The sequence below is a fragment of the Thalia democratica genome, chromosome 3 (assembly GCF_965202585.1).
Source record: "Thalia democratica chromosome 3, ktThaDemo2.hap1.1, whole genome shotgun sequence".
Lineage (NCBI taxonomy): Eukaryota > Metazoa > Chordata > Thaliacea > Salpida > Salpidae > Thalia > Thalia democratica.
In genome coordinates this window covers 39,448,414-39,460,583 of record NC_139167.1, presented here as the reverse complement: position 1 = coordinate 39,460,583, position 12,170 = coordinate 39,448,414, and the positions used below count along the sequence as shown (strand labels likewise).

Sequence of the window (12,170 nt, the reverse complement as noted above, 5' to 3'; positions counted from 1 at the left end):
ATAGTAAAGAGAGATCTTGATTTACGATCTTGTTAACTATTTACATTTTAAATGTGACCCAAAAAATTAGGAGATTATATATCCTTTTGACCAGTTCTATAATGTACACACATCATGCAATTAATCAGTTGTTGTAGTCTTACTTTATTGCAAATATAAATGAATAGTTGTAAGTAGAGGTAGAGTTAATTGAAAAACAAACTAAATTTTTAGTGCATCTACTGTTGTATATTACTTTTAGATAATTTATGTGATCAAGTTATACAAAGACTCGCAAAAAAACTAACATCTTTAATTCAAACTTATATTAAAACTTGGGTGAATTTTATTATTGATAAGTAGTTTTATTGACATACTCAAATAATTAACTTCAACAAATTTCAAAATATATACTTAAAGTAAAATTATTTAAAGAATTGATACCGTTTCTTTAAAAAAAAAGTGTAAATGGTAACACTACTTTACAAAATATACCGTAGATATAAATGAAAATACCTGTTTTTTTCGGCTAATTGTATAATTTCTAACCTAAATTGCAAAAACAACAACATTGTAAACTATACTTAGATATTTACAAAAAATATGCAAAAATACTCTTTTTGAAAGCTCTACCAGTAACTAAACACTTTAAACGGGTAGCTGTAAATTTTGTACGAGGGGAAAAAATTGCACGAGTGCACAAAAATATTTTTGCACGAACGGTCACTTTTGCACGAGCAAACAACTTTGCACGGGTTAAATTTATTATTTTTTTTACTACCACTGTCACCCCTAACCCATATTCTCGGCCGGTTACTTATATTTATTTTTTAATATCACTGTTACCCCTAACCCTCGTTCGGTAGCTTTTTTCTTTTATTCTTTATATTTGTAGTTTTTTAAAACAGAGTAGTGCAGTATTTTCTTAACTTAGTAAAACTTAAACTTGTAAAGAATGAGTAATTTAATATTTAGGAATAAAAAACAATTTTTATTTTCATGTAAAACGGAATTTAAAAAAAATTGTATTAAACTCAAGTTTGAAAAGCAAAACCTAATTTAAATACGAATTAGATTACTAAAAAAAACCTAAGACAAATGAAAACCATATTACTAATTAAAGTTCATCTTTATAAAATCTTAATTTAGTTACAAGGTCGCTAAATTTTTAAAAAAAATTCTTTTCAGGTCTTCTGAATTTTTTTCCTGGGTTTTTTAAAGAACAAACTTTTTGGGCCATTTTAAGTTTACAATTAAATTTAAGTCAAAAACTGTAACAGCACAGAAAAGATATGGTAAAGCAACTCTAAATGTGTTTTTTGATTAAAAAAAATTAAATGATACAAAAAAAAATATATCCAAATAGTTTCTACGTATCTAGCCTCAATATTATACATGTAAAAATAGTCTAAAATTCCAGGTTTTTTCAAAATTTCCTTTTTCTTCGGCCTAAATTGTCAAATTCCAGGTTTTTTGGCATAAGTTAAACCTGTAGTTAAAGCCTAGTATATACGGATAAAAGTTTAAGTAGACTCTTTATCCTGAATAAATATTAAAAAATCAATTGAATGTCAACATAATCAAACTTTATTATTAATGACTAAATAAAGTAATTTTCAATCATTATATGTTTACAATACCTACCAAATTCTATTACATTAAGTTTTTGTATAATGATGTTCAAAAAACTCATTCAGTATAAAAAGTTGTAACTGAATTTTAAAGATATTAAATCGAGTTTTTTTTGGAAAAGCACGTAACTTATTATATTTACTTCAGTCTTTTTTATACTTGATTTATTAAACTACGTTGAAACAGTTAACAAATATAATTTACTTTAAATTGCTTAGATATACTACTGAATCATATATCTTTACAACTACATTAGCACCTAGAAACTAACTCTGATTTTTTTTTATACTTTCGACTGGTACTTCTTGAAAAAAAAAATACATAACATATTTTCAAAAATTTGTTAAAAAAAGCACACTAAACAATAAGCTTCACCTCACGACCATCAACTATAGCATCCGATACAACCTACAACCGGTTTTGTCCTTATTAAGAATCATAAGGCAGGCATAGTCAGGAGAAAAAGTTAATATGAATATTTTTGTTTATTAAGTAACGCAATAACAGCTGTTAAAACTTAACTAAATTAATTATAATATATATTTTCATTGTTTAAAATTTGTTCAATTTGAGATAGAAAAAGTTAACAACAGAATGTTTTTTTTTATTGTATAGCAGTATAAGATTTTAATGAAGTTAAAAGAAAACAATTCGTTCATATCTGACAAGCACATTCTGTGCAAAATAATTAAAAGGCTTCAACACAGTATTAAAAACTTAGTTTTAAGCAATTAGTATAAGCATTCTTACATGATCAAGTACAATTTAAAAATTTGTATACGACAGGAATTGAAACATTTTCTACTTGTAAACAGCTTAAAAATATTTATGATAATAAGATATTAATAATCACTTTAAATAAAATATGTTAAAGGAATAATTCGATTTTGTATTTGCTTATCTAACATGCTTCATATATCAACATTTTCTAAACACCAAAATAAAGCAATTAAACTTGTAATAAGATACTAAGTTTTTAAATCGCTCTGTCACCTTTTTTGATTAACTAACATTATTTAACACAGTAAACATTTCTAAAAAACGGTAAAAACATCAGACAGCTTCTAATTGAATATTTTGGCACAGTAACGCAGTTAAACGCTCTTCATGGGTGAAAGGTCACCGGAAACAGTTATCGGGCACCCAGTTGCCTCCTTCACCTGGTCCACAGTCACCCCATCGGCTAGCTCGGTCAAAATGAGACCTTTCTGCTTGTCCACTTCAAAAACGCACTAGAAAAACGTGTTTAAAGTTTATATTAGGTCGTTGGTAGTAACATCTTCTTATTTAAAAAGACTGAAAATTTTTATACGAGCTACATTTTTAAAAGCAACTTTTAAAGTAAACTGATCATAGTGTACAGGGTTGCCACTCAATAAAAAAAAATTCAAGGTTTTCCAAATTTATTCCAGGTTTTTAAAAGTACACATTTTTGGGTCTATTTTTAGTTTAAAGTTATGTTTAAGGTAAGAATCTGTGTTAAAATGTATAAAAACATTGAAAAGATACTGTAAAGCTACTTTATATATGTTTTTTAATAAAAAAAATTTGATGATGACAATATTTTTTAATTTATATGATAGACTTTTTGAATCAAATCTAAATTTTAATACTGAACATGTGAAAAATGTTAAAATTCAAGATTTTTCTAGGCTTTTTTCAAAATTTCCAAAATTCCAGGTTTTTTTTGCCTAAATTGTCGAATTCCAGGATTCCAGATAAAGTGGTAACGCTGTAATGTAACAAAATTTGTGCCTAAAGTTTTGTTTTGCCAATCATTAAACTTATCGGTTTAAAATAAAAAATAAGAATGTCTACATTATATTGAACTGTATTAAAATAACTTAATTTTTCTTAAAACGACTGTTTTTGTAAGAATAACCAGTTCTGTGATTATCATGTCCACGCATTGCTTGCCGGTCAGAGGTAGGGAGCACTTGTCAACTATCTTGTGTTTTCCGTTCTTGGCAACATGTTCCATGGTAACCACCACTTTCGTTCCGCTTGATCCCACAAGATCCATCGCACCACCCATACCCTTCACTACTTTACCCTGTTCATTGTTAAAAAGTTGCAATATAAATATTAAGAAATTATTTAAGTTGGACATGTATTTATTTTTTTAAGTGCGTGCCTCATAACTTAAAACAGTATAAATATATTTTTAATTGGTCTAATCTATTACAAAGTGTATTTTTAAAATTCATAAGTTAATCAACAGAAAAAAAAATACAAGGAAAAAATGTATTCTTTGTTAAAAAAAAAAGTAATATATCGATAAAAAAGGTATAAAGATTTATACCCTCAGGTAAATTAAAGATAAAAATAAAAAACAAATCATATAACTTTAAAAATAATGAATTAGAAAAAATACTTTGAGACACTTTAAATAACAGTCAAACGTTACTGACAAAAAATCGGTATGTTTATTCAACATCAGCCAACTAACGGGTATCATCCAGTTGGCGAGGTCGCCGTACTGCCCGACCTGCATGGCCCCCAACATGGTCAAGTGGACGTGTCCGCCCCGGATCATGGCGAAGCTCTCGTCCGAGGAGAAGTAGCTGCTGCCCTCCACCACCGTCACCGTTTCCTTGCCCGCGTTGATCAGGTCCGCGTCCTCCGTGCCCGGACGCGGAAACGGCCCCTGTGGTTGATGAAGGGTTGAGATTGAACTAGGTACAACCACACACGTTAAAAATTTATAAGGATTAAAACAATGTCTGTGTTTTGTTTTTAAAAATTGAAGGGTGTATATTGAGCATTAATACAGTTTAGGCTGATTTTATACAATATTTTACAAACTTTCTTCTATTTCACCATAAAAATAAATATTATATGTTTTGGTTTTAAGAAAACAAAAAGAGATCTATTTGAATAAGATTCATTTAAGCACTGACGAGGTCTTTGACCGAAACTTAGTTTGTAAAATAAATTTTTGAAAAAATAAATATAAAAATAAATATTTAATACAAATTAATATGAAAAATCAAATGTACCAACCAGTCCGAGGACACCGTTCTCGCTCTGCAGCGTTATGTCCACACCTTCCGGAATGTAGTTGCTCGCCAGCATCGGCATTCCGATGCCCAGGTTGGCGTACATGCCGTGCTTGAACTCGCAAGCGGCCCGCTTTATTATCAGGTTGCGCTTGTCCAGCGCCGGGTTCGATCCCTGCTTCGCCTCCGATGGCTCTTTGAAGTGCGTCAGGCGCTTAAAAAATAAGTGTTGGTATGAAGAAGAAATTAGACTGTTGGCAATTTTGTGTGTTGCTAAAAATTAAATTTTACTTGTACATGTTTAGTAAATTTTCCTTTTAGTGAAGTTTTAAATTTTTCAATACTTATAATTTTCAAGTTTTGGCAGATTACATTAACTTAACTTCATGACACTTATTTTCATAATGACACTTCTTTAATTAAGTCTTCAGTTGCTGTTGCACTAAAACCTAATTAGCCGTATATAACAGTAGTGCAACAAACAAAACTGCTTAACCAAACAAACTCAGTTCAACAAACTTCAATTCTTTTTTCGTAAGCGTCGCCTTTGACGACTCTCTGAATGTAAACACCGGGCACGTGAACCTCATCAGGTCCTATTTCCCCGCACTCCACTATTTCCTCCACCTCGGCAATCGTCACTTTTCCTGCCTGCAACGATTGTGAACTTTATTGAACCGATGCGATCACTAATTGCTAATCGTGACGTCATATATGCTACATGCTAATGATAATGTAATTCGTTACCAATGTAAACTTTACGTGATAAAATTTTAGTATTGGGATTTTTTAAATGAAATTAAAATTAGCAGCAGTATGTAATAAAAAGGTACATAGCTTTTTTTTTGCAGTTTCATTGACAACAAACACACCATTATAGCCGTTAAAAACTTTACGAAAAAGTTTTATAAAAGTTTTAATGAAACTTCTGTTTCTAATATTCTTGTAGCTTGTTAGCTTAAGGGATAATAATCTTTTTTGTTTATTTAAGAAATTAAAAAGCTTCGTTATTCTTTGTAAAGTTTTAAAAACTCAATGCATAATAAAACAAGTTGCAAGTATTAAAACAAACAAATATATGAACAATAAACTGCAAAAAGCAATTAAATAATTTTTCATTTGTCGTAAAACAACATATATTAAAGTGTTATAAATGTCTATTAATAAATATTAATAAAATTTAACTACTTCAATATTTACAACCGTTGAATGAAATAATTTTTTTTATTACTAAATACTTTTATTCAAACTCTTATTTTACACTATAAATAGTTACCTACAGAGATAAAAACTTGATAGCTATTAGTTTTTTATTACAACGTAAAATTTTAATAGTTTTTATTTGAACAGTGAGTTCAATAAATAATACTTAACTTTTTAAAAAAATATTAAAAAGAAAAAAGGTTTATAATATTCCTATTTTTAAAATTTTACAGCGTAAAATTATAAGACTGTAAAACTATTATATTAAAAATAGTATTACCAAATTTTTGATTTTTTTCGTTTATCTAAATTATTTTTTTTTTTTATGTTAAAAATAAATCCTTACATACTTTTCTTTACTAAGTTATTTTTCATTACGTAGAAAAACTAAAAAAACTCATAGAGGATAAATATGAATAAAAATGTCTTTCAAAATTACAAACAAGTTTAAAATTATAAAAAACTCAATTATAACGATATTTTAAACTAAATATAATCAAATATGTGAACTAAACTATAAAACCAAATTAAATTTGACTAAAAAAAATTGATTTAACTTTTATGTCAATCAACTTTCAAATATATTTTAAATAAATATATTAGAATAATTTTATGAAAATATTTAATGACTTTAATTTCAACATATAATTTGTTAGTTAATAAAATTTGTCGACAGATTTTGTTAACTCTTTAATTAAAATATTTTTTTAATTTTATTTTAATTTAAAAAATTATTATTCATTTCGTTTGTTAAGTCTTTTTTTATTTACCCTGAATGTTTAATAAATAATAAAAGTTCATAAAAACGAAATCTTACAAACTTAAGCATTTTTGTCTAAATTATTTTTTAACTTAGTAGGAAAAAAAATAAATGCTTTAAATTTGCTTTTCAATCTTTTTACCAAAACAAACCTTCTTTAAACTTTTTTATAAAACATTTAAGTAAAATTTTAACAAACTCTTAGAAAAATAATTTTAAATTCAAAACAAATTTGGGAGTTTTTAGTAGCATTGTACTATACAGTAGTGATTGAAAAATATTGAAGAAAAAATCAACAACACAAAAAAATATCTGTCTCTAAAAGTTTAACGAAAAGAAATGATGTAAAAAAAATTAAATATTTTTTTAAGTTTCAACGTAAACATAAACAAATCAGTCTAACTAACTTTGCACATCGGTAGGTTGAAGTTGTTGGCAGTTTTTCTGAATATAAGGTTTCCAGCCTTGTCAGCTTTCCAAGCTTTGACCAGCGAAAAATCTCCAGTTATTGCTTCCTCCATTATGTAGTCTCTGCCGTTGAAGTTTCTTGACTGTTAAAACATTTGCTTTTTTATATTTCAAACTTTTGCCCACAAAGACAAATCGTACAAAAGTATTTTCTGCTTAAATGCACTACCTCGTCAAATATACCTTCCAGATGTTTCAGTTACAATTAGTATACTAACATATTTAATTGTGTATATTTTTTGTTATGTTTAAAATAGTTTTTAAATATTTAAGCAATAAATATGATGATTCTCTTACGTAGTCATAAACTTAGTTTAACCATTATTACTAATTTTGTCTACGTAGCATATTAATCACAAATGTTACGAATTTTAGATGCAATAGGATTATATATTTTATTTTTGATTGAGTAAATGCTGCTGTTAAATACTTGAACTAAAAAGTTTTCCATCTCTTCACAGGCTAACTTTAAAAATAAATAAACAATTATAACACACCGTGCAGTTTCACATATCTGATATATATTTAGTTTCATTATGTAGTGACTATTAACAGATATATGCTGATTTTTTAATTTAAAAATTTTAACACGAAAAAAAATTAAAAACTCATCAAAAATCATTTCTATTAGCGCTATAAATGTGTTCAGGGTGTATTTTATAAATTTTACATAATTTAAATTTATTTAATAATTAAACAAAGCAACGCGGACTTCTCTAGGTTGGCTGGCAATGTCGATGGTTTTGTCGGGATTGTACTTGATCGGGGCGCCGCCTTCGTGGATCAGAGTCCCGTAGGCGGTCGGGGTGAAAAAAGCGGGGATTCCCGCTCCACCCGCGCGAATTCGCTCCGCCAACGTGCCCTGGGGTGTCAGTTCCACCTGGAATTGAAGTTTGTTTAGATTTGAGTAAAAATAAATGCAGTTGAAAAAAAGAATGCCATTTAACTAAGGTAAACATGTGCGTCGTTTTAGTATTTTGTATGTACAGTATTAATTACACTAATCAAAGTACTTATTAGAAATTATTCATTAATATTTATTCATAACATTAAGTAGTATCAGTAGTTTAGTTATACAAAAAAAGTATAATTTATTGTTTTTAATTTCTGTTCTATCAAAAAAAACTTATATTATTACAATCTCTTTGCAATCTCAAATACAAAGGAGTCTAAGGAACTCAATACTTAGTATAATGTTATGTGTTGTTTATGGAAATAAAAATTAAAACTATAAATAATTGACTTTTTTAAACTGTAAGGTACAAAGTTGCTTCTTTATAAAATAAATATATAAATAAGCTAGTCAGACTTTATTGTTAAAAGTGTAATATTTTTTGAGTAAAAGACAGTTCACTTTTAAATTAAACATGTACGTGATTACAGCTATCTACAGTAACTAAGAATTAATTTTTCTATACAATACAATTAGGTTACATAATACTTACTGAATGAAAATTAGAGAAAAACAGCGAAAAACACATGTCATATAAAAAGTTACATGATTGTAAAGTATAAAGCAAGCTTTTAAAAATTATATATACACGGTATTAGAATATCACAAATATTTGTTGCTTCCAATGCATGAAAGTTAGGTTTTAAAACATGTTTTGAGTAAGTTTATTTTGAAAATCTTTCTTAGCTAGGTTTATTACTCTATAAACTTGAAAGTTTTATTAAACAAAATAGTGAAAACAAATTCTTTCCTACATCATTAAAATTAAGTTTAATGGAATATATACAGCTTTACAATAGGCTTAATTTTTGTATAATTTTAAGATGCAATGTTTAGGAATTATTTCTGAAATTATACGTTTGCTTAGTTTACCCAAGATGTGGGGAACGTACAGTCCGCGGGCCGCATTTGGCCCGTCAACAAAAATAATGAAATATCAGTTCATAAACCATCCTACAACTGATTAACCTATGTGCACTGCTTACGGTAGCTGTAGAAAGACATAAACTAAATTATGTGTCTGCATTAAAAACACAAAAACGATGGACTTTAAACCAATCAATACAATTATAATATTTTGCATCATTATTTTTAAAACCCGATTTTATAATACAAGCTAAAAGACCGTAAAATAATCTTAATAAAAAAATTCAAAATTATTTGAAAATTATCAAAAAAAGAAACTAAAGCTTGAATCTCTTCATAAGATTACTTTTCGAAATTAATTGTATTTGCACTCAAATTTTGATGATATTTTATAATTATGTATATAAGCTATCTTGTATTATTTTTTTATTATTTATATTCAACATTTTTGTATACGCTAACAAACACAATTAAAGCATAAAGACAACAGCCTCGTATAAAAACATTTTGTGTTGACTTACTAAACGGTTTGGTGTGCACAGTTTTTAAAAAATCAAAAATGTTCTGGACATCTAATTTTTTTTTTTAATAGTTGTAATACAAGACTAGATTGTTTTCACACTAAACCAAATTTGAAACTAGCATAAGTTTTGTACAAAAAATTATTAAAGTTAGAGAGAATTTTGCAACAAACTTATGATTTTAGCTTGAGTGATTAGCAACTTTGACCCATGTTAAAACGGAAACAAGTACACAAAAATTTAGGACATTTTTTTTTACTTTGCTACATAAATACACACTTAATTATTTTGTAACATCAACTTTAGCATGAAACATAAAACCTACTTATTTCAAAAATGTCTGTCAAAAACTTTTATATGAGATTTAATTACCGAAGTATTGTATAGATAGAAACTATCTTCTACAAAAACAGCTAATACTTTTACAAACTTTGTTTAAATTTATATTTAATTTAATTCTTCATAAACTGTGATTTATATCCAAGCATATTATACAAATTTATTAAAAAAAAAGTTTAATTAGATTTTGTAATAAATTAAAAAAAATTGTTTGTATTATGAAAATTGATTTGATTGTTTTTACAAGTAATTTCTAGAAAAGTTTTGTTGGAGAATATATAAATTAATTCTATTGGAGTAAAAAAAACCTGATTACATAAACGAATAGCAATTAAAAAACTTAACTTTCTTTGTTTTCACAAGTTTTTTGGCAACATAAGTCAAATTTTATTATTAAACGTTTCAAAAATAAAATAAATTGTAAAATCAGTAATATATAAATGTTTTCTAGTAATCATTTTAATTAAATAGTAAAAATTGATTATACATATATAATCAAAAAATTATTAAGTTAGTTTTTTAAACCTAAAAAAATCTGTAAAATGTGTAGTATATGTTTCATTTAAAAAAATAGCTTATTATTAACAGTAATTAAAATCAAACTATTACAAACTTCTAGTTCACCAGATAAATATTGTCTTTCAAACTCTGCATTTTCACCAACATACGATGATATCATTCTTTTAATTTGTCTTGTTTGTAGTAAAAGTCCAAGGCCAAAGTTGTCCACACTATAAAAAATATAATACTAAGTTTCTATGTTTCATTTAATAAAACAATCTTAATCTAACAGCTATCAAAGAAAAATACAATTCATGTCCTAAATAGGATACACACTATTAAGTAAAAACTTCTAACGCTAACACTTTTATGTTGAAAGTAATTAAAAAAAGTAAGGTATAATTAATTTCTATTTTTAATTTGTTAAAGTCGAAATAAAATTAAACGTAATGACATTCAACTAGTTTTAGAACACAGTTTGAATATAAAAGTGTTTCAAATTATCTGTATTTTTTCAATTATTTTCCAATTAAGGGCATAGGGGGGAAAACTTATGCAACTTATGATAATAGATAGTTAATATAATAAACTTAGCTAAACTTTTTTTAAATAATGATGTTTTATTTAAAAAAATTCCTTAGCGGAAAAACAAAGCTTCTAATTGACTGCTTTTAAATTATAGAGAATGATTTAAATAGAAGATAAGAAATACACTATTTAAATAATCACTACTATAAAAACTTATGTTTCTTTTTATTTCTACCAGATATTTTATAAACTTTAAAAAATTATAACATAATCAAAAACTAATTTTACTTACCCAGCATTGTTGCTAACAACAGTGAGGTCTTTAGCACCTTGTTTTATAAGAGCCCCAATCAAATTTTCAGGAATTCCACATAAACCAAACCCCCCAACAAGCAATTTGTTTCCATCTGATACATCTGATATGGCTTCATTGACACTATCATAAAACTTAGCTGGGTTCAACGAGCTTGTTGATAAATTGCATACCTTACACAAATTGTAAACATTTAAGATTTTTGATGTAAATTATGTTAAATGTTGAATCTTTGAACAGAATCTTAGATATTACTGTAAACATTAATTACAAGTGTTTAAATATAACATATTATAAAACAATTTAAAATAGTAGTCAAAAAGTATTCATAGAAATGTATCCATAAAATTATAGAACTAACTAGAAGTTTGTTAGTTACTGTTCTTTGAAGAGCAACTTTTGCTGGATGTTGAAGCTTTAAAAGCATTATGACTTTTATTTATAACAAAGTGCCCTGTAAAAATATTGCTTTTAATATTAGTTGCTATTCTATAACTTTTGGTCTTTAAAAAAATACTGTAAATATTTGTTCCGTAATCTAAAATGTAAAATAGTTGTTTTAGACTTTTTCAACATTGACTCTTTTAGACTATTTAAAAAAATAAGATCTATAGTTCATAAAAGCATAATGATTTTTTTGAATACAATTATATATAACAGACTAAATTCAACTTGTATTCTTCAAATAATATTTTTTAATAATTAATTGAGAATTTTATGTGTTTAAAAAAATATATTATATTACTGGTTAGTATATTTTCGAAAGTGATAAAGCAGTTCAATCCGATGAACAATAAAATAAAGTACTGTTTAACAACTAAACTTAACTTTCTTAAAGATATTAAGATTAATAAAATAAAAGATTATGACTGTTTTCAAAAGCAAAAAAGTTTTTTTTTTTAATATTACAAAAATTCAAATTTGTTTTCTACTTTATTAATATAAATTATAAGTTTGAATAAAAATATTTTTTATTAAAATTAACCTTTTTTAACATTATGTAAACTTAAAGCCAAGGGCTGTTAGTAAAGAAGAACATTCATTACAAGCTATTCTATTATGATGATCTTTAACTCTGCTAGCAGTAGCTTTTTACTTTTTTTTTAAA

The 12,170-nt window shown here is 26.4% G+C and overlaps 1 protein-coding gene across 1 annotated transcript; it reads right to left on the bottom strand.

The window, feature by feature from the left end:
• Nucleotides 1–2,203: 2,203 nt before the first annotated feature.
• Nucleotides 2,204–11,518, bottom strand: LOC145831788 (succinyl-CoA:3-ketoacid coenzyme A transferase 1, mitochondrial-like). Its single transcript, XM_082939123.1, has 10 exons — nucleotides 11,424–11,518; nucleotides 11,042–11,235; nucleotides 10,334–10,451; nucleotides 7,754–7,921; nucleotides 6,981–7,124; nucleotides 5,130–5,261; nucleotides 4,615–4,824; nucleotides 4,061–4,258; nucleotides 3,494–3,664; nucleotides 2,204–2,843 (listed from the first exon to the last, which is right to left on the bottom strand). The coding sequence occupies exons 1-10, from the start codon at nucleotides 11,487–11,489 to the stop codon at nucleotides 2,706–2,708; spliced, it is 1,539 nt and encodes a 512-aa protein (XP_082795249.1). The 5' UTR covers nucleotides 11,490–11,518; the 3' UTR covers nucleotides 2,204–2,705.
• Between the last annotated feature and the right edge of the window lie 652 nt (nucleotides 11,519–12,170).

Coding starts and splice junctions, on each gene's coding strand:
- LOC145831788 (XM_082939123.1), bottom strand. CDS start 11,489: ATGCTTTTAAAGCTTCAACATCCAGCAAAAGTTGCTCTTCAAAGAACA. Junction 10,452..11,041: donor GTTGTTAGCAACAATGCTGG/GTAAGTAAAATT, acceptor TATTTTTTATAG/TGTGGACAACTTTGGCCTTG. Junction 2,844..3,493: donor ACATGATAATCACAGAACTG/GTTATTCTTACA, acceptor ACGTTTTTCTAG/TGCGTTTTTGAAGTGGACAA.